This window comes from Dendrobates tinctorius, unplaced genomic scaffold, assembly GCF_039654945.1.
Source record: "Dendrobates tinctorius isolate UK_male_01 unplaced genomic scaffold, ASM3965494v1 ptg000229l, whole genome shotgun sequence".
Taxonomy (NCBI): Eukaryota; Metazoa; Chordata; class Amphibia; order Anura; family Dendrobatidae; genus Dendrobates; species Dendrobates tinctorius.
Genome location: NW_027361896.1, coordinates 4,992,542 through 5,015,521, shown reverse-complemented (window position 1 = coordinate 5,015,521; position 22,980 = coordinate 4,992,542). Strand labels below are relative to the sequence as shown.

Below are 22,980 nucleotides of genomic sequence, written 5' to 3'. Positions count from 1 at the left end.
TGTTCACTTTGTCCAGACACATGGCCTGAAGTGTAGGACACTGGCCAAACCTCTAAGCGTCCAGGCCATTGACTCTGTCCCACTGAGCCAGGGGAGGATGACCCAAGTCGTAGAAAATCTACATCTGCGCAGAGGGACTCAGCATGAAGAGTCCCTGTCATGCTGCGTCTTGGGGGAATGCCATCACCTATCGTTTTAGGCCTCCCTTGGTTAGAAAAACACAACCTGGTCATAGATTGGGAAGTAGTCAGCTGGGATCAGTCGTGTGAGGGTTGCTGCCCAGGGGCTACTGTCTCTACCATCTTTCTACAACCATCCCCTTCTTCTCCAGTGTGGGGGCAGCAGAGGTGCTGCCAGAGAGTAGGGGCAAGTCTCTACCCTCACCACATGCTAACCCTGGGTGTCGGAGTCCTCGTAGGAGGAGGGGTCGGAGGAGGGTGGTGACTCCTTCTGAGCATTGTGGGGGTGTGAGTGTGACGACACGGGGACGCCTCTGTTGTCAGTCCTTTGAAGAGTTCACCATTTTGTGGCAAACGCATGAATGGTAATAAACGTTCAGGTCCGGACCTGTGTGTGAACGAGTATGTATGGGTGACCACCAAATACATCCAGTGGAAGTGTGTTGCTGGGGTTGGAGTTTTCGGGTGTTCGGGCCATATCGGGTGTCGGCCATCCTCGGCCCGGAGACTTACCAGCTGGAGTTACCTCCAGTTATGCCCATACACAACTCGTTCCCCAGGTCGGCGCTCTGGAGATTTGTGGTGCCTCCGGAGCATACATTGCCATTTCCATCTGTCCACGTTTTCCATAAACCTGCGAGTCAGGTGGTTGCGGAGGTGAACTCTGGTGGACCTAGGCGTCCGCACCGTAGGTGTTTTTCTGGTGAGGTACAGTGTTGAGGGTCCAGAGACCCCTCATTGAAGGAGGGGTACTGTCACGGTCCATTTTTGGAGCTGTGGCAGAATGTGGATTCTTATAGAAACCTGTTTCCTTTTTCCCCCGGTGGCCGCTAGGGTTTACTACAACTGTTGTTGTTTTGGTGCTGGTTTTGCCCCCGGTGGCCACTGGGGTTACTACAAGTTTGAATTATCCAATAGGTGTGATTACCCCCTCCTTCCTATAAAAGAAGGGCAGGTGCTCAGATCGCTGTTGGTAATATTGTTCATTTTCTAAGCAACCTTGGTGAAGACTGGACCTGCCTGGTGAAGAAGGGGTTCAGCTTATCTGGAGCAGTAGAGTTGCTGCTGGATGCTGATTGGATCCTTTCTCTGTTGCTTGGAGCATTTTCAGCAGAGCAAAGCTAAGTTTTGGGTTTTAGTTGCTTTAACCCTGTGGTGTCTGTTTTATTTTCCTTTGTGTGTTATTGGGTGCAGTTCACTTTATTCCCTGTCTCACCTCCTGGGGAAGGCGTTGGTGGTTTAGCTCAGGGCTAAACAGAAGATAGGGACAGGTCGGGGACTTGGGCCTCACTACCTTCAAGTGTACCCCCAAGTTAAGGAGAGTCAGGGCACCCCCTTAGCCTGAGGGGCAGTTCAGGGGCCCAGGTTCCACGTCTCCTGCTTTGTCCCAACTGTCCCGTGACAGTTTCAGGGTGATAAGCAGAGGAAAAGGACAAATCAATTCCCAATTTTCTGCAGAAAGCCCTCCAAAATCAGATGCAATATTTAGAGGAATCCCATGCAGTCGTACCACATGAATAATAAACAGTTTGGAGCTTGTTTGCTGAAGCAATAGATAACTACCCAAATAGCAGTCATCCCCCCAGACAATGGTAAATCTGAAATGAAATCCATGGTCGTTCAGGAATTGACAAAGGAACCAATTCCCTGGACAATGCTGTACTTTGGCGTTTGTGCAAATTTCACAAGCTGACACAAATTCTCAAATATCCTTATGCATAGCAGACCACCAAAAGAGATACACAGGGACAAACAGCTTGCATTCAGGGGTATTGGAAGGAGCCAAGGACTAAGCAGTACAGATTTCACCTTCCAGCTCAGAGGAAACCATGGCAACAACAATACCCTGAGGAAGAATTGATATAGCAGGTTCTGGAGGACACACAGAATCAAGACTATGAGACGGGGCATTCGCCCTTACGTTTTTAGACCCTGGTCTGAACGTAATAGAAAAATTAAATCGTGAAAAAAATAAAGACCATCGGGCCTGTCTAGGTGTCAACCGCTTGGCAGATTCAATATAAGCTAGATTTTTGTGATCTAGTGACTGGATGAACAGCTCCTTCCAAAGAAAGCCTCCACTCTTCAAAAGCCAACTTGACAGCAAGTAACTCTCGATTACCCACACCATAGTTTCTTTCAGCAGGAGAAAAACTTTTTTAGAGAAAAAGGCACATAGTCGCAGGTTAGTTAACCCCTCACTGCCATTAGACGTACTATTCCATCCATGTTCCCTGGGACTTAATTCCCACGGATGTAATAGTACAACATGTGCAATCAGCCACGCTCATGGGATGATCGCGGCCGGGTATCAGCTGATTATATTAGTATCGCCGCATCTGTAACGACCCGACCTATAAAGCTGTCCCACTAGTTACCCCCTTTAGTGAACACCATTAAAAAAAGAAAAGGCAAAAAACAATGCTTTATCATCATACCGTCGAACAAAAAGTGGAATAACACGCGATCAAAACGAAGGATACAGATAAATGTGGTACTGCTGAAAATGTCATCTTTTCCCGCTAAAAGCAAGCCGCGATATACCTCCATCACTGAAAAAATAAAAAAGTTATAGCTGTCAGAATAAAGCGATGCAAAAGTAATTATTTTTTATATAAAATAGTTTTTATTGTATAAAAGCTCCAAAACATAAAACCGATATAAACGAGGTATCGCTGTCAACATACTGACCCAAAGAATAAAATGCTTTATCAATTTTACCACACGTGGAACGGTATAAATGCCTCCCCAAAAAAAATTCATGAATTGCTGGTTTTTGTTCATTCTACCTCACAAAAATCGGAATAAAAAAATGTTAAAAAAATATCATGTACCCGAAAATGGTACCAATAAAAATGTCAACTTGTCCCGCAAAAAAGAAGACCTCATATGACTCTGTGGGCCAAAGTATGGAAAATTATAGCTCTCAAAATGTGATGCAATAACTATTTTTTGTAATAAAAAGTGTCTTTTAGTGTGTGACAGCTGCTAAACATAAAAACCCACTATAAAAACCCGCTATAAATAGTAATTCAAACCCCCCTTTATCACCCCCTTAGTTAGGGAAAAATAATATAAAAAATTTAATTCCATTTTCCCGTTAGGGTTGGTGCTAAATTTAGGGTTAGGGTTGGGGCTAAAGTTAGGGTTGGGATTAGGGTTATGGTTGGAATTAGGGTTAGGCTGGTTTCAAATTAGCATTTTATTGTGCAGCGCATCGTGCGCTATCGGGCGCATGCGCAATGCTCCCCTGTCTTTAACTTGGCGGGCGCATGGTCTAGCGCTTGTACGTGTTCATCAGCGTTCATGTGCGCTGTGCTTTTTCCAAGTGTGCACCCAGACGCTCCAGACACTACATGTTGCATTTTTTGTTCCGCCCAACCTTGTTAAAATAGCGCACGCACACGCGTGCGCACGGAATGCGCAAAAAAAAAAAATCACATTTCAGTCTATGGGGTTGCTTGCGTACGCATGGACGTGCGCACGTCTGCGATTTTGAGTGCATGCGATTTTTGAGTAAACAATGTCTAGACACTTGTTTAAACCACCCCCTACACAAGAAACATTGTTTGGGAGGAGTGTAGATAAAAGAAGGTGTCTGCTCTGTCAGACCACTACTCTACCTACAGGCAGCCTGCAAGAGACAAGACACCCAGCAAGAGACAAGAGCCATATTTGGATCAGAGCTGCATCATCAAGAATGTGAGTATTCTTAAATCTAATGTCTGCCTGTCCTTTCAAATGTATTATGTACTAATGTTTGTTTTTTTTAATTGCAGCATGTCTTCTGGATCGGAATACACACCATCCCGGCAAGAACTTGCCCAAGCAGAGTATGATGTGAGTATCTTCCTGCCTTTGGGTAAGTATAGCTGCTGCATCTACAAATCTGTAATATTTTTTGTTCTTTTTCAGACATTATCGGACATGGTGTCAGAGGCCGAACAGCGGGAGCAGCCAAGCCAAGTTCCGGCGCGGAGACGTAATGTAAGTATAGACTGAGTTTGAATGTCTCTTTTTTTTTTTTTTTTAAATGTGTTTTTTCTCTTCCTTTTTTTCTGTCCTGTTTTTCATCTTCTATCTTTCTTATTTTCTGTAGCTTTTTCTATCTTTTTCATTCACAAATATTACCAAGATTAAAAATTTTTTTTTCTAGGTTCCACAATGGAATGAAGACGACATCTATCTGGACAACGAGGCCCTGATCCTACTGGTCCATCAGTGTGTCCCGTTGTGGGACAGCCGTGACCAGCAGCACAAGGACATTGTGGTGACGCGGAAGCTCTGGAAATTAGGTGGCCGCAGCGATGATGGATGGCTGGGACAGCGCCTCTCCAAGTGCCAAAAAGTCGTTTAGTAAGTATTTCCATGCTCTGTGATGCCGCAGTGACTATTGTCCTTGATGACACTGTTGTGTTTCCTGCTAGATATATTGTAGCATGAAACACAACAGTGTTATCATGGTCAACAGTGACTGCATTGTGTATTAGATTGCTGTACTGTGCTGCATTGACTATTGTCCTTGATGATTCTGTTGTGTTTCCTGCTAGAATATATCTAGCATGAAACACAATTGTGTTATCATGGCCAACAATCAGTGCATTGTCCTTTGAATAGTTTTGTGATGACGAATTGAATGTTTGCCATGTTCACTCACGTGTGTGTGATGATACAGATTTTGCCTTCAGTGCATTGTATAATGTTTTTTTTTTCCCAACAGTGAACAGAGTTCGAACACGTTGGCACTCGATGAAGGACCGCTTCAACAGTGATGTTCGTGCTGAGGGACAGGTTCGCAGTGGTTCAGTGGCAAGGACCAAAAGAAAATACCGGTATCATTGTGAGTTGGCATTCCTAAGACCGGTCCTTGCCACCAGAGCGTAAGTATTTTTTTTTTTTTTTTGTAATCTGTGCTTTTCTATTCCACAGCAGTTGCTTCTTGTAAATGCATGATAGTAATGTTTTTCTTTTCTTTCCACAGCACCTGGAGCAGCACCCTGCAACCTGTCCCTGGAGCGGTCCTTCATCGAACGACCTCGGACCCGTCCCAGCCATCCAACAGCCAGGAAGCAGCTTGCAGGTCAGCAACACAGACAGCTGTTGACCAGGATGCTGGTCAATCAGGTGTTCCCCTGTCCCAGGTCTCTGCCACTGGTTATGCGGGCACTTCCCGCCAGCGGCAGAGGGCCTTGGACAGGAATGTCATGCCCGAGTTCATGCACTTGGGCTCGGTCTTTCAGACGAGCCTCAAGGCGCTGTCAGACAGAGTGGAATGCGGTTTTGCCCTAATGGAACGTGGTTTCACCCACATGGACCACCGCTTCGCCTTGACCGTCTGGAGGCCGATCTCAACAGACCAGCGCACCATTTTTTCAACAAGATTGAACGGGCCATGGCGGAACACCTTAGGCTAGTTTCACATTTGCGCTTTTGAGCGCAGTGACGGCCTGCGCACGGCCGCCACTAAGCCCCGCCCCTGCCACGCCTCCACTGGTAGCTCCGCCTACCGGCGCATGACGCTGCATGCGTCCTGCGTCCCCTATCTTTATCACTGGGGGCGCAGGCCGTGCGCAGTATGCATTTGGCGGCGCATGCGTCCTTTTCACGGTGCGCCGACCAGCGCCAAACTCAACCTGCTGTAGTTTGGTTGCGCTCGGCGCATCGTGAAAAGGGCGCATGTGCCGCCAAACGCATACTGCGCACGGCCTGCGCCCCCAGTGATAAAGATAGGGGACGCATGCAGCGTCATGCGCCGGTAGGCCGAGCTACCGGCGGAAGCGGGGCGGGGCTTAGCGGCGGCCTTGCGCAGGCCGTCGCTGCGCTCAAAAGCGCAAATGTGAAACTAGCCTTAGTCCTGATCAACACCTGCTCATGAGGCAGGCCTGCAACACTGCTTACTTGCAGGCTATGCAGCAGAATTAGTACGGGCAGCAGTCAGTGGTGTCATTTACAAATGTTCCACCACTGACTTGCTTCACCACACTACCGACTTCTGCTGCATGCCACTGCACGGCTACCTGCATTCCAAGCCAAGCCAGATACAATACACCACACCAATGTCGAGTGCTGCTGGACACTCCGCCGCCGCCACCACCATGGCAAGCGCTGCTCCTGTCTGGAGCACCACTGCCGCCATCGCTCCACCTGCTCCACCTGCTTGGACCACCGCACAACCTGCTTGGACCACTGCCACCGCACAACCTGCTTGGACCATCGACAGCAATCCTCCTGCAAGGAGCACCGCCACCACTCCTAAGAGCCCCACCACCGCTTCACCTGCTTGGAGCACCGACAACAATCCTGCTAGAAGCACCGCCAACACTCCTCCTAGGAGCACCACCACCGCTCCACCTACTTGGAGCACCGACAACAAAACTCCTGCTAGGAGCACCGGCAGCAATCCTCCTAGGAGCACCACCACCGCTCCACCTGCTTGAAGCACCAACGACATTCCTGCTAGGAGCACCGCCAACACTCCTCCGAGGAACACCGCCACCGCTCCACCTGCTTGGAGCACCGACAACATTCCTGCTAGGAGCACCGCCAGCGCTCCTACTCCTTTGAGCACCGCCACCACTCCTTCTAGGAGCACTGCCAGTGCTCCTGGTAAGAGCGCCACCACCGAGCATCATCAGCAGAGGGGTGATCCCCATTCCCTCTTTGTGCAAAGTCACCCAGGGTTCAACCTGGTTCAGCCGGTCAGCAAGGTCAAAAATGTCACACAATGCCAAAAGGTCCAGGCAGGAGACTCCAGGACAAAGAAAGAAGAAAAAAACAAAAACTTTGTCTGTCCCTCCCCCCTCTCCTACTGCGTATGAACCTGCCTCCAGTTCCATCCCTGATCTTCCTTCCCCCACTACTTTCATCGCCCCTTCCCCTAGAACCCCTTCCTCGCCTTCCAGCCGTTCCTCGTCTCTCCACACCCCCAAAGTAGCACAATCTTCCCCCAAACGTCATTCCCAATAAAAATGTTTTTTTTTTTGTTTTTAAATAAATGTGAAATTCTGGTTTCCCCTAATACGTTTTGATTATTGTGTCTTTCGCCGCCTGCACACACTGCGCCATACACACACTGTGCCGTACACTTTCCGTTTTTGCCACCACATAGCTCCATTACTGACACATGTTTCTTGTGTCAGTCTTGGAGATATATGTAGTCAAAAACACAAATATATGGTGTTGTGAGTTCATTCTCCCCTTCACCTTTGATGTCTGATGAACTCCCTCTGCTGGTGAAGAGAGGTAGTGAAATTGATTGTGATGGGAAGAACCTGTCATCTGAACAGGCGGAGTGTGATTGGACATCTGGAATTTGAGTGGATATAAGGCAGCCGACGCCCTGCAGGGCTGCTGGTGATCCTTTCTGCTCTGAGCTCTTGCATCCAGCTTAGTTCCTGTCTACTAAAAGCTAAGTTTTTGCCCTGCTATTATTCCATGAGATTTTGTCTGGTTTCCTTAGTGTTTGTATTCAGCCAGTCCTGGTTGGGACTGGCTGAATTCCATTTTTGTCTCTGATCAGTTGATCTCTTTGCTCTGTTTTCAGAATATACCTGAGTGCTGATATAGTGATTTTGAAGTCTAGCGACTTCAGGGCCTTTTTCCCTATCAGACGGTTGGGACATTTTTGGTAGGGTTTTTTGCGGATTGCAGCCAGCATCTTTTCTGTCCTGTCCTATCTAGTTAGTTGGGCCCCATCGTTTGCTCAGCCTGTCTTTCTGTCTGTGTTTGTGTTTTCATCTGTTTTTCACCGACAATACATGTTGGGGGCTGTCTATTGCTTTGGGGTCTGCTCTGGGGCAGTTTAGATTTCCCCTTTCCTTCTTTAGGCTTATGTAGTTCTCCGGCTGTGACGAGGGGTCTAGGGCACCATAGGAACGCCACACGGCTACCGTTAGTTGTGGTGTATAGGATCAGGGGTCTGCAATCCGATAGCTACCAACCTCTCCGGTTTTCTGGACTTAGCTTGTATTTTTGTTTTCTCCTCCTCCGGTGACTCATTCATAACAGAATCACCAGCCATACCGCAGATTCTACGGTGCTCAATAGCAGGAAAGAATTGTAGAAAAAAAAAAGTGTCAGAATTTTTTTTTTTGGTGTATTTTTTCCTCTATTTCTCTGAGGCCGTAGGGGGAATTTTTTCTCAATGGAGAGTAAGCAATTGTCTGATCGTGTGGAGCAGCTTACTGCTGAAGTGCGTGGAATTTCCGCCTATCTTGCTCATTCACATGCTGCTGAACCAAAGATCCCTACTCCTGATGTGTTTTTTGGGGATCGGTCTAAATTTCTGAATTTTAAGAATAATTGTAAATTATTTTTTGCCTTGAAGCCTAACTCATCGGGGAGCTCCGCGCAGCAGGTTAAAATTGTCATCTCTTTGCTGGGCGGCGATCCCCAGGATTGGGCGTTTTCTTTGAAACCTGATGATCCTATTCTGACTGATGTGAACGCATTTTTTCAGGCCTTGGGGTTGTTGTATGATGAACCTAATGCTATTGATCAGGCTGAAAAGGCCCTGTTGGCATTGAGCCAGGGTCAGGATTCTGCAGAGTTGTACTGTCAAAAATTCCGAAAGTGGGCGGTCCTTACTACCTGGAATGATGGTGCCTTGGCAGCTCTCTTTCGGAAGGGTTTGTCAGAAACCGTAAAAGATACTATGGTAGGATTTCCTGTTCCCTCTGGTCTTGACGATTCTATGTCATTAGCCATTCAGGTTGATCGGCGTTTGCGTGAACGCAAAACTGCACGAGAGGTTTTGCCATCTGTTGAACAAATGTCTGAACCTATGCAATGTGATAGAGTTTTGTCTAGGGCGCAACGTCAGGAGTTCAGAAGGCGTAATAAGCTGTGTTTTTTTCTGTGGAGATGCCTCTCATATTATTTCTGTCTGCCCTAAATGAGAGAAACGTTTTGCACACACATTTGCTGTGGGTGGTGTTCAACCTAAGTTTCTTCTGGCAATTACTCTGATCTGCTCCCTGTCCACATTTTCCGCTAAGGCTTTTGTGGATTCGGGAGCAGCTCTGAACCTGATGGACTTGGATTTTGCTAAACGTTGTGGGTTTCCTATGACACCTCTGCGGACGCCTATCCCTTTGAGGGGTATTGATGCTACTCCTTTGGCGAAGAATAAACCTCAGTTTTGGACCCAGGTGGTAATGCGGGTCGCCCCAGACCATCAAGAAAATTGCAGATTTTTGGTGTTGCATAATTTGCATGATACCATCGTTCTGGGGTTTCCCTGGTTGCAAATCCATAATCCTGTTTTGGATTGGAAATCTGTGTCTGTGGTGAGTTGGGGTTGTCGGTGTGCCCTTAGTGACGCTCCTATTTTGTCCACCTCTCCCCAGTCGCATGATGTTCCTGACTATTTGGCTGATTTTTATGATGTATTTAGTGAGAATGAGTCTGCGTCTTTGCCTCCTCATAGGAGTTATGACTGTGCAATTGAGCTGAGCCCTGGGTGTAAATTTCCCAAGGGTCGACTTTTCAATTTATCTGTACCCGAGCACGAGGCTATGCGATCCTATATTAAGGAGTCGTTGGAGAAGGGTCATATTAGACCATCCTCTTCACCCTTAGGTGCTGGTTTTTTTTGTGGCCAAGAAAGATGGTTCATTAAGGCCTTGTATTGACTATCGTTCCCTCAACAAAATTACTGTTAAATATCAGTATCCGTTACCCCTGATTTCTGATCTATTCTCCAGAGTTAAAGGTGCTTGCTGGTTTACCAAGCTTGACCTCAGGGGGGCGTATAATCTTATCCGCATTAAGCATGGGGATGAATGGAAGATGGCGTTTAATACTCCGGAGGGACATTTTGAGTACCTGGTGATGCCTTTTGGGCTCACTAATGCCCCTTCTGTCTTCCAGTGCTTCATGAATGATATTTTCCGAGACTTTGTGGATAAATTTTTGATCATCTATCTGGATGATATTTTGATCTTTTCCAGGGATTGGGACTCTCATGTGGAACATGTTCGGACTGTGTGCCGGATTTTGAGGGAGAATTCCCTGTATGTCAAGGGATCGAAATGCCTTTTTGGTGTACAGAGGATTTCATTTTTGGGATTTATTTTGTCTCCGTCAACTATTGAAATGGACCCGGCCAAGGTACAGGCCATTTATGATTGGGTTCAGCCCACTTTGAAGGCCCTCCAGAAGTTTTTGGGTTTTGCTAATGTTTATCGTAAATTTATAGCTAATTTTTCTGGTATTGCCAAACCATTGACAGATTTGACTAAGAAGGGGGCTGATGTGCTGAATTGGTCTCCGGAGGCTGTTTCTTTTTTTCAGGAGCTGAAGTGAAGGTTCACTTCTGCTCCGGTTTTGCGGCAACCTGATGTCTCACTCCCGTTTCAAAATAGAAAAAACACGGCACTCAGTGTGGAGAGAGGTGCACAAGTCGGGTATCCAGCCAACTAACAATGTAGTACAAAAACTTGGCACTCAAAAGAAAAATTGATTTGACAGTTCCTTTATTGTAAAAGGCATCCAGTTAAATATACTTCTTTTACTTCTTTAAACGTTTTCGGTCATACAATTGACCTTCATCAGAAACAGAATTTTTTCACAGTTGGTTTTAACTAGAATGAGTTTACAAGAAGACAAGACAGTATGGTTAGTGAACAAATAAGTATCTAACAAATAGCTGAGCAACAGGATGCTGATAATGACCGTATGAACATCATGTAAAGTTTAGACGAAAGGTCGATGACTAGATAAATACTGAAATAGCGAATCCTGAGACAAGGTTCAAGTGAGCTTAGTGAAACTCCACAGGTTCCATGGGCGGTGATAGAGAGTCCGTGCTGTGATGGTATGTAAGGAACATATGTAAAAGACGTGCCCTAGGAGGTTGAAAATAAACAACAAGTGTGACACTGGTAAATAAAGGATACAGTGAGATTCGTGGTCGGCTGGTGCTACTGGATGTGCAATACCACATGAAAAGTAATAGCCGACTGAAATGAGTGCCAAGACAGGTACCTGAGAGGAACTGTAATGGAAAATTCCATATATTATTATTAAAGAACCGCTGTCATAAGTAGGCACTATTCAGTACTGAAAAAAAAAAGAAAGAAAGAACAAGACGGTGAGTGACTATGGCACATAAACATAAACATATTGGGCGATGTTAGGTGAATGAGGAAGGAGGAAAAAATCCAAAACAGTCAATTAATACCTGGGTATATTCATTAATAATGTAGAGAAACAGACGTCTGGGAAGCAGCAGCTACTGAGAATGAAAGGACACTGAGGATGATAAGAAAGAGTATAAATGTGTGTACTGAGATAGGCTGAGGATATGCACGTAATGTGAACTGAATTACCCATTCATGTAGGAAATCACCAGACCCACGGGTTTGACACCTTGGGTTATACAGGGACCGGTAGATCCAATAATTGGTGTGGGTGTCCAGAAATTTGTACTGCAATTGAAACATGTAGAAGGTATGAGTAGCCCTGAGGACAAAGAATGTGAGGTGAACACTGTATTAAGAAGTGTGAAATCACCTGTAATATATTCAGGAAAGTATCCTGTATTGTTTGTGACAGGCATGAATGTCCACAACTGGGTGCTAAAATTGAAAGAGAAGAAAGCATAAGCAAAAAGGCACTAGTTGGTACAATAGTGGTGCCCTAATGTTGTCTGGGAGAGCTAGAGTCACCTGTGATTTTCCAAATGGTCTGTCCTGCCCAGGGAGGCAAGTGTGTCACAGGGAGAGTGAACGCGCTGTTCAGGAGAAGCACTGGGTGTGCAGAGGGATAGCGCTGCAAAAAATGAGAAAATGCTGTCAATGTGATAAAGTAGAGAACCAGCAAGACATGAGCTGGATCTCTTAAAAATATTACCTTAGTCTGTGGCTGGACGCATGTGCTGCTGGTATGAGAGACGCTGTATTGCAGGGAAGTATATCCGGGTATAAGTGGAGAATGATAGCCTATCACGGCCCCAGGAGGGCGGTCACATGATCAGGATGTAAATTATGGGGCGGCGCCTGAGTGATAGACAGCTATGTAAGAGGAGAAAGCAGGAGGGGGGAGCCCATGATGTAACGGGGCGGGTAGAGGGCGGCGCTTATGCCCTAAACGTCATCCCTCTGTGGAAGGAGTGAGAGGAATGTCTCCATGGGAATGCTATGTAAACCAGCGGTCATGTGACCGGGGGTTGAAGGGAGGTGAAGCAGACGCTGTGGACATCAGTGTCCAGCGTTGTGAGAGAGCAGGGGAGCATGTCCTGTGACCAGGAGACAGAAGGCAGTGCAATGGAAACTCATGTCACTATGAAAAGGGGAATAAATCTCCTTAGGAATGTTATGTTAATGTGTTGCTGAGCCAGGAGTATATGTAGTCTAGCTATTGTGATGAATGTGGGGGCAGAGGATATCTATCTGTGTAAGGGTATGGGTGCGAATGCTGCGAATAAAAGAATGAAATAGGTTGAAATGGATAATAAACAGGTACAATGGACTGAAGGTATTGGTGGGGAGGCTATGTGAGCTACAACTGGAGAAGAAAAAAAAAAAAAAAGGAGGAAAATCACTACGAAGTTAGATAATTAATAGGAGTAGTGTGATAGGTAGGTGATAGGTTACCATCGAATAGCCGGACGTGCCCAGTATATGGTGATAAGGTGGTTCTAACGATTCTAGAAAAACGGAAAATAGAAGAGTTAGTGACAATCCTGAAATTTGTCAAAATATACACAGACAATTCTGATACTACTCAGCCAATAGTCAAAAATAGCCGGTTAAACATGCAATATGAAAACCACGATTACACTGTTATGTAATCATAAAAAGGTGGCAACATCATAGTCCCTGTTGAGGCCCCTGGGTTCCAGAGTTTGTATTGTAAAAATCCAATAGGCCTCTCTTTTCTTCAGTAATTTTACCCTATTAATGCCTCGCCTACTAGCCTCTACCTGTTCCACTACCTGGAACCTCAATTGTGAGATATTATGGTTCTTGTCATGGAAATGGAAAGGAAGGGGGAGATGAGTTTTCTTGGTCCTGATATTAGATTTGTGCTGCGAAATCCGATCTCTGACAGGTTGTGTTGTCTCTCCCACATATGCCAGGCCGCAAGGGCATTTGATGACATATATCACGTATGATGATTCACAGGTATAGAAGCCATTGATTGGTATCCCTTTACCTGATTGAGGGTGAAAGAGTTTTGGGCCCTTTTGAACATTGCTGCACTGGAGGCAACTGAGGCAGGGAAAAGTGCCTAATCGGGGTGTGCGGAGAAATGTTTGTTTGGGGACTACAATTCTGGACCCTAGATCTGCTCTGACAAGTTTGTCTCTAATGTTTCGGGGGCTGCGATAACAAGGAAGATAGGGGACCTGAAATTCAGGGATGTTGGGATAACTGCAAGTTAACAAGTTCCAGTGCCGTCTGATAACAGACTGTGCCAGTTGTGAAAAGGGGTGGAACGTACTAACAAAAGGTATGCGTTTTGTGGTATCATTCCTCCTAATTGAACTAGTGTTATTTTTCGCTTTTGTTAGGACTGTCATTGGGTAACCCCTATCTATGAACTTGGTCTCCATCTCAGATTTTCTCAAATTCCTAGTGGTAGTATCTGAGACAATTCTATCAACTCTGCTGAACTGTGATTTTGGAATTGAGTTCTGTTTCTGATGAAGGTCAATTGTATGACCGAAAACGTTTAAAGAAGTAAAAGAAGTATATTTAACTGGATGCCTTTTACAATAAAGGAACTGTCAAATCAATTTTTCTTTTCACTCCCGTTTCAGGTAGAGGTGGACGCTTCTGAGATTGGTGCAGGAGCTGTTTTGTCCCAAAAAGATCCTGTAACATCTAAAATGAATCCCTGTGCTTTCTTTTCCCGAAAGTTCTCTCCATCTGAACGTAACTGTGATGTGGGGAATCGGTAACTGTTAGCCATGAAATGGGCATTTGAGGAGTGGAGACATTGGTTGGAGGGAGCTAAACATCAAGTCGTGGTCCTTACTGACCACAAGAATTTGATTTACCTGGAGTCGGCCAAACGCTTGAATCCCAGACATGCTAGGTGGGCCTTGTTTTTCACACGTTTTGATTTTGTGGTCTCTTTTCTTCCTGGAACTAAGAATGTCAAGGCAGACGCCCTCTCTAGGAGTTTCTTTGCTCATGCTCCTATTGTGACCAAGCCTGCTACCATCTTAGGTAAGGTCGTAGTTCTTTCTGCCATCTCGCCAGATCTGAGACATGTTCTGGAAGAGTTTCAGGAGGACAAACTTGAGCGTTGTCCCATTGGAAAATTGTATGTTCCTGACCAGTGGAGGAAGAGAGTGATGTCTGAGGTTCATTGCTCCGCATTGGCTGATCATCCAGGTATTTTTGGTACTAGAGATTTGGTGAGTCGGTCTTTTTGGTGGCCCGCCTTGTCTCGTGATGTCAGGAATTTTGTGCAGTCCTGTGGGACTTGCTCCCGGTCTAAACCTTGTTCTCGCTCTAGTGGGTTGTTGATGCCTTTGCCGGTGCCCAGGAGGCCATGGACCCATATTTCAATGGATTTTATCTCTGATATGCTTGTCTCTCAGAGAATGACTGTTATTTGGGTGATTTGTGATAGATTCTCTAAGATGGTCCATCTTGTACCACTCCCTAAGTTGCCATCTTCCTCAGAGTTGGTGCCCTTGTTTTTGCAACAGGTGGTTCGCTTGCACGGGATTCCTGAGAACATTGTATCTGACAGAGGAGTTCAGTTTGTTTCTAGATTTTGGAGGACTTTCTGTTCCAAGCTGGGAATTCAGTTGTCCTTCTCCTCTGCGTTTCACCCTCAGACCAATGGGCAGACGGAGAGAACAAACCAGACTTTGGAGTCGTATTTGAGATGTTTTATTTCTGCTGATCAGGATGATTGGGTTTCATTTTTGCCCTTGGCCGAATTTGCTTTAAATAATAGAGCTAGTTCTGCCACTTTGATGTCACCTTTTTTTTGTAACTTTGGGTTTCATCCTCGATTTTCTTCAGGGCAGGTGGAGTCTTCTGCCTGCCCAGGTGTTGACACTGTGGTGGAGAGAATGCACCAGATTTGGGACCAAGTGGTGGATAAGTTGTCTCTCTCTCTTAGGAAAAGGCCCAGCGGTTTTGCAACCGTCATAGGACCATTGGTTCCCGGTTTAAGGTGGGTGATATGGTTTGGTTGTCATCAAAGAATATCTCTATGAAGGTGGCTTCTCCAAAGTTTAAACCTAGATTTATTGGACCTTACAAGATTTTGGAGATTCTTAATCCGGTCTCTTTTCTATTGGCTCTTCCTGTTACATTCAAGATCCATAACGTGTTTCATAAGTCTCTGTTAAAGAGGTTTGTTGAGCCAGTAGTTCCTGTGGTGGCACCTCCTGACCCTGTATTGGTTGAAGGTAATGTGGAATATGAGGTTGAGAACATACTGGATTCTCGTCTGGCTAGACGGAGACTCCAGTTTTTGGTTAAATGGAAGGGTTATGGCCGGGAGGATGGTTCTTGGGTCCCTGCATCCGATATTCATACCGAAAGATTGGTTCGTGCATTTCATCGGGCCCATCCTGATCGCCCTGGTGGTGTGGATGAGGGTTCGGTGACCCCTCCTCAAGGGGGAGGTACTGTTGTGAGTTCATTCTCCCCTTCACCTTTGATGTCTGATGAACTCCCTCTGCTGGTGAAGAGAGGTAGTGAAATTGATTGGGATGGGAAGAACCTGTCATCTGAACAGGCGGAGTGTGATTGGACATCTGGAATTTCTGAGTGGATATAAGGCAGCCGACGCCCTGCAGGGCTGCTGGTGATCCTTTCTGCTCTGAGCTCTTGCATCCAGCTTAGTTCCTGTCTACTAAAAGCTAAGTTTTTGCCCTGCTATTATTCCATGAGATTTTGTCTGGTTTCCTTAGTGTTTGTATTCAGCCAGTCCTGGTTGGGACTGGCTGAATTCCATTTTTGTCTCTGATCAGTTGATCTCTTTGCTCTGTTTTCAGAATATACCTGAGTGCTGATATAGTGATTTTGAAGTCTAGCGACTTCAGGGCCTTTTTCCCTATCAGACGGTTGGGACATTTTTGGTAGGGTTTTTTGCGGATTGCAGCCAGCATCTTTTCTGTCCTGTCCTATCTAGTTAGTTAGGCCCCATCATTTGCTCAGCCTGTCTTTCTGTCTGTGTTTGTGTTTTCATCTGTTTTTCACCGACAATACATGTTGGGGGCTGTCTATTGCTTTGGGGTCTGCTCTGGGGCAGTTTAGATTTCCCCTTTCCTTCTTTAGGCTTATGTAGTTCTCCGGCTGTGACGAGGGGTCTACGGCACCGTAGGAACCCCCCCACGGCTACTGTTAGTTGTGGTGAATAGGATCAGGGGTCTGCAATCCGATAGCTACCAACCTCTCCAGTTTTCTGGACTTAGCTTGTATTTTTGTTTTCTCCTCCTCCGGTGACTCATTCATAACACCTGGGGATTGTAGAAGTTGTATAACCTTTATTATCTCTCCAGTCTGCGTTAAAACTCAAGCCACAGTGGTGATGCTACAAATAATATTTATAGTCACATGGTCAGGTGTCATAAAGAGTGACGGGTGCTAGTGCGTCCCCACATCACTATTTGTAACATCAGGCCAGGTGACACAAGAATTAGTTGTATTATCTCCACCGTCGCTGTAAATTGAACACTGTGATAAAACACTCCAGGATCACCTTTGCTGGGGTCAAAGGTCACGTGGGTTTAGCTTGAAACTCAGGTGCACAGCCCGGATTCGGTCATAACTGACACTGGGTCAGGTTTATTTCAGGTGAAAGCAAAACATATAGGAAATAAAACAATTCCTTGCCTGTCCGGCACTAACTAAACAGTGTCCGTACTAACTACCAACTGGAGGGCTTCTCCCAGCCAGCCAAACCAGCGTTACCGTAAGCACAGCTTTCACTCACAAGTGTCGCTCACACAGATATGCTCTCTGTGTTCCCGAGGCTGAGCAACTAACACACCACATGGCATCCTTTTATATCCGCCTCCCATTACTCATTAGTCACCAGGAGAGATACTGACCAGACTAGGCCACATAGGAAAGGTATCTGGGCGAGATATACTTGCCCTCATCCACTATTCCCCCATGCTTCTCAGATATCCCCCCCCCTCTGCTCAGACCACTCCGGTTGAGCAGTGACACCCACCAAACAGTGCACTCGGGACAGGGCATCTGCATTCCCCATCTGTACCCCTGGGCGGTGCTCCACCGTAAAACTGTAGGCCTGCAGGGCAAGGAACCACCGGGTCACCCGACTATTCCGTTCCTTGTGCAAGTACGTCCACTTGAGAGGGGCATGGTCAGTGATCAGCCTGAACTTTCTGCCTACCAGGTAATATTTGAGGGACTCTATAGCCCACTTAATGGCTAGGCACTCTTTTTCCACTACCACATACTTTTGCTCATGTTTATTCAGATTCCTGCTGAGATAGAGGACTGGGTGTTCCACTCCGTCCCTTGCTTGTGACAGTACGGCTCCGATACCGGTCTCAGAGGCATCAGTTTGTACCACAAACTCGCTGCGGAAATCTGGAGTCACCAGTACGGGTTGAGAGCAAAGGGCCCATTTTAGGCTATGGAAGGCTTATTCAGCCGCTAAATTCCATTTAACCATGATGGAATCTTTCCCGTTGGTAAGATCCGTCAGGGGTGTAGCGATGGCTACAAAATTGGGGATGAACCGGCGATAATGGCCGGCGATCCCCAGAAAGGCTTGCACCTGATTTTTGTTAACTGGTTGCGGCCAGTCCTGAACCGCTTGAATTTTATCGACCTGGGGTTTAACAATACCCCTCCCAATTACATAACCCAAATACCAGGCTTCTTCTAGCCCGATGTGACATTTCTTTGGGTTCGCGGTTAGACCTGCCCCCCACAGGTCCTCAATCACAGCTTGCACTTTCTGGAGGTGAGTCTCCCAGTCCAAGCTGTAAATGACAATGTCATCCAAATAGGCAGAAGCGTACTGCCTATGTGGCCTCAGGACTCGATCCATCAGTCTCTGGAATGTCGCCGGCGCTCGGTGCAGTCCAAACGGCATATACACATACTGGAATAAACCTTCCGGTTTAGCAAACGCCGTCTTCTCTCTGGCAGCCTCTGCCAGAGGGATCTGCCAATATCCCTTTGTTAGATCTAGGGTCGTAATATACCGGGCCTTCCCTAACCGATCTATTAACTTGTCGACCCAAGGGATAGGGTAAGCATCAAATTTTGAGACCGCATTCAGTTTCCTGAAGTCATTGCAGAAACTGATGGTGCCGTCCGGTTTAGGAATTAACACAATCGGGCTGGACCAAGCACTGTGACCCCTAACTCTAGCATTGCCTTGACTTCTCGGGAAACAGCTTCACGGCGCGATTCCGGGATTCTGTTGGGTTTCACATGGACGGTGACCCCAGGTGCCGTTATGATGTCATGTTTCATTAGCGTAATCTGCCCGGGTTTTTCAGAGAAAAACTTTTGGTTGTGAAGTAGAAACTGCCTGACCTCAGTCTTTTGCTGCTCCGAGCGAGTCTCTGCAATCCGTACCTCTGGTACAGTATGCGATCAGACGGGCCGGGCCAGATCTGCTGATAAGGCAGACCGATCCTTCCAGGGTTTTATCAGATTTACATGATATATCTGTTCAGGTTTCCTTTTACTTGCCTGATACACTTTGCAGTTTACCTCACCAACTCTTTCCTTAATCTCAAAGGGGTCCTGTCACTTTGCGAGGAATTTACTGTCGGCCGTGGGGACCAGGATCAACACCCTATCTCCGGGTGCAAACGTACAGATCTTGGCGCCCCTGTCATAGATTCTTTTCTGGGCTCCCTGAGCCTGCATCATGTGCTCTTTGACGATGGGCATAATGGCCGCAATACGGTCCTGCATTTGTGTTACATGATCTATCACCATTTTAAACGGAGTGACTTGACCCAGGTTTCTTTTGCGACGTCTAACAGTCCGCGGGGACGTCGGGCGTACAATAACTCGAAAGGCGAGAACCCAGTGGAAGACTGAGGCACTTCCCTAATGGCAAAAAGCAAATACGGAAGTACATAGTCCCAGTTTTTCCCATCCTTGTCTATCGCCTTTCTCAGCATCTGCTTCAAAGTTTTATTGAACCGTTCGACCAGCCCGTCTGTTTGAGGGTGATACACGGACGTGCGCAACGGTTCAATTTGTAGCAACCTGCAGAGCTCCCTCATTACCCTTGACATAAAGGGAGTCCTCTGGTCGGTAAGTATCTGTTTTGGAATACCGACCCGAATAAACACATGCACCAGTTCCTTGGCAATCGTTTTGGTGGCCGTGTTACGCAAAGGGATGGCCGCCGGGTAACGAGTGGCATAATCCACGATGACCAGGATATGTTGATGTCCACGTGCAGACCGTGGAAGGGGCCCCACTAAATTCATCCCAATCCTCTCAAATGGGACTTCAATAGTAGGCAGGGGTACCAAAGGGCTACAGAACCGGGGTTTAGGCACAGAGGCTTGGCAGTCAGGACAAGACTCACAATATACACGAACATCATGATGCATGCCTGGCCAAACAAAACAGTGTAATATCCTTTCAGTGGTTTTCTGGACTCCCAAGTGACCTCCCATCACATATCCGTGGGCCAGGTCTGGACACTTTCGGCCAGTAGGGTTTTGGCACGACTAATTGTTGCACAGTGTGTTCCCCCTTTTTCTCTATCTGATATAATAAATCATTCTCCAGGACCATGTAAGGATGTGCCAGCCTAGTGCCAGGTTCTACGGGTACCCCATTTATCACTTTTACATTTTTCCTAGCCTGAGAAAGGGTAGGATCCTTTATTTGCTCGCTTTGGAAGTCATCTTTCTGGACTTACAAATCCGGCAAACGGGTTGGTGGACGGCTGCCTGCCACCTCCTCCTCTCTGGTCTCCTCAGTATCCCCCGCCATGACCGAAAACGGGAACTGAAGGTCATTTCCAGTAGACTCGTCACTTGAGTCCTCCTGGGGAACCTCCAGGGGTTCGGGACCCACCCGCGCCCTGGGAGAGGAATCACATACACTGTTACCCTGGGGTAGCAATTGATTCTCCCACAATTGCCAGAAGTGGGGGAAATCCCGGCCCAAGATCACATCATGCAACAACGCGGGGACGAGTCCCACTTTATGTTGCACCATCCCATAGGAAGTAGAAATGCAAACGACCGCGGTGAGGTATGAACAGGTGTCTCCATGCACACATGTTACAGAAAATCTGTCTAATGGTCCAGTAGGGGCTGACACCAGACTGGTCTTCACCAGAGTCAACACACTTGCCGAGTCTACCAATGCCACCACCTTCTTCCCATCCACCGATACATCACACAGGTGTTTTTCCACCTTACTTTGACCGGCATTCACACTCACTATCTGGGCAACCATAGACATGCGTTTTTTAGAGTCTGTGACGTCACATTGAATGGGTTCAGTAGTGACCGGACAGTTCGCAGCGATGTGGCCCATCTATTGGCATCGAAAACACCTAACGGGCCCCTTGCCTAGACCAAAGTCCGTTGCTCTTGGTGTCACCATGTGAACAGTCCCGTTTTCCTCCCCCACTGTCTTAGGGATTTTTCCTTCTCCCCTACTCCCGGGAACAGTCTTACCTGTTCCACATGGAGATCATGAAGACGGAGGTGGGGTAGCGTCATCTTGGAGTCCTTCCGCCACGGAGTAATGCTCAACCATATCCACCAGTTGATCTGCCGTCGTCGGATTTCCATGGCTTACCCACTTCCTCAGGGCTGGCGGTAGAGCTCTCAGGTACTTGTCCAGGACGACTCTCTGGATGATCTCTGGCACCGTCAGCACCTCGGGTTGTAGCCACTTCTTCGTCAGGTGGATCAGGTCAAACATCTGTGACCGCGGTTGTTTATCCGGCTGATAAGTCCATCGATGCACTCTTTGTGCACGGACAGCGGTCGTCACTCCCAGCCGGGCCAAGATCTCGGCTTTCCGTTTGTCAAAGTCCTGCGCGGCTTCGGGTTCTAAGTCTTAATAGGCTTTTTGGGCCTCACCGGAAAGAAAAGGGGCAATCAGGCCGGCCCAGGGGGCCTTCGGCCATTTTTCATGCACCGCCGTCCGTTCAAACGTGGTCAGGTATGCCTCGACGTCAACTTCTGTCGTTATCTTCTGCCAGTACCGACTCACGTGAATCACTCTCAAATCGGCTTCCAGGTTAACCTCAGGTAAAGTTGTCAGGCGCTGCGCCACCTGCTGGAGAAGCAAACGATCTGTAGCTGTCATGTTCACCAACTCCTTCAGCTGGGCCATCATAACCCGATTAGCTTCTTTCTGGACGGCGGTGAACTGTACCAGCGCTTTCACCACGTCCTCCATGTTCATGCTTTCAACGTGGTACCCGCATTCTCCACCATTTTTTGATAAAACGCTCCGGGATCACCTTTGCTGGGGTCAAAGGTCACGTGGGTTTAGCATGAAACTCAGGTGCACAGCCGGGATTCGGTCATAACTGACGCTGGGTCAGGTTTATTTCAGGTAAAAGCAAAACATATAGGAAATAAAACATAAATCCTTGCCTGTCCAGCACTAACTAAACAGGGTCCGTACTAACTACCAACTGGAAGGCTTCTCCCAGCAAGCCAAACCAGTGTTACCGTAAGCACAGCTTTCACTCACAAGTGTCGCTCACACAGACATGCTCTCTGTGTTCCCCAGGCTGAGCAACTAACACACCACATGGCATCCTTTTATATCCGCCTCCCATTACTCATTAGTCACCAGGTGAGATATACCTGCCCTCATCCACTATTCCCCCATGCTTCTCACAACACAAACTGTAGAGATGATAACGGTCATACAACTTGTGTGTGTATGTATAATCACCTGGTCAGGAGAACTAGTAAATTCATTATGCAAATTGCCTCTTCAGAGAGAAAGAGGACTTTTACTCCACAGAGCCACCTATTGGTAGTAGCGATCCTACAAGTCACAATCAACCCTTTAACGAGTCTTGTAATATGACTCGTTAAAGGGTTGATTGTGACTTCTAGGATCGCTACTACCAATAGGTGGCGCTCTAGAGTAAAAGTCCTCTTTCTCTCTGAAGAGGCAATTTGCATATTAAATTTCCCAGAGGAGCATTGCACGGTGAATAAGCCTCCTTACCTTGACAAGCCAGAACTGGTATGTCACTCTCCACAAGGAGAAACCTTACCCTTTAGTAAATTCATGATGCACAAAACACAGCATCATAAATTCACTGGTACACCTGGCCAGTTGTTTATTGTATTGGAGTGTAAAAAGACAGAGTGCACTCGGTACAGGTATCAAAACAGGTTTTTTATTAACATACACACAAGGAAAATTTCTTACATTTCATTGTGCCATTCCACCCGTCCTACATCTGAGATGAAGTAGGCAGTAAATTGGAGCCTCATTTGGCCAACTTCAACGGATGACCGGAGTGGGTGCTGATTGAATTCAGGCAATGGGTTAGGAGCTGCGTCATCGAGGTCAAAGGTCGGGTGCTCTTTAGCCATCACAAAATTATGAAGAACCACACACGCCTTCACCACGATTTCCAGTTTCAGATTTATGGCTGTGCCGAGAATGCGCCATCTGGAGAAAAGTATACCAAAGGCACACTCTACAGTTCTTCTGGCCCTGGTCAGTCTGTAATTAAAGATTTTTTTTGTGTGGTCCAAGTCCCAACTGGAGTAGGGTTTCAGCAGGTTGGCGCACATTTAAAAGGCCTCATCCCCAACCATTACAAATGGCAGTGGCGGACCTTTGGTGTGGGGAAGAGGCCGTGGCATGGGGAAATT

General features: G+C 46.9%; 2 protein-coding genes across 2 annotated transcripts in view; one reads left to right on the top strand and one right to left on the bottom strand.

Annotated features, from left to right (window-relative positions):
- The window catches only part of TRIO (trio Rho guanine nucleotide exchange factor), a 2,342,529-nt gene that overhangs the window by 310,349 nt on the left and 2,009,200 nt on the right, over nt 1-22,980 (top strand).
- Nucleotides 10,638-21,538, bottom strand: LOC141059650 (uncharacterized). Its single transcript, XM_073555737.1, has 7 exons — nt 21,424-21,538; nt 12,033-12,121; nt 11,849-11,951; nt 11,694-11,758; nt 11,510-11,608; nt 11,362-11,432; nt 10,638-11,175 (listed from the first exon to the last, which is right to left on the bottom strand). The coding sequence occupies exons 1-7, from the start codon at nt 21,536-21,538 to the stop codon at nt 10,932-10,934; spliced, it is 786 nt and encodes a 261-aa protein (XP_073411838.1). The 3' UTR covers nt 10,638-10,931.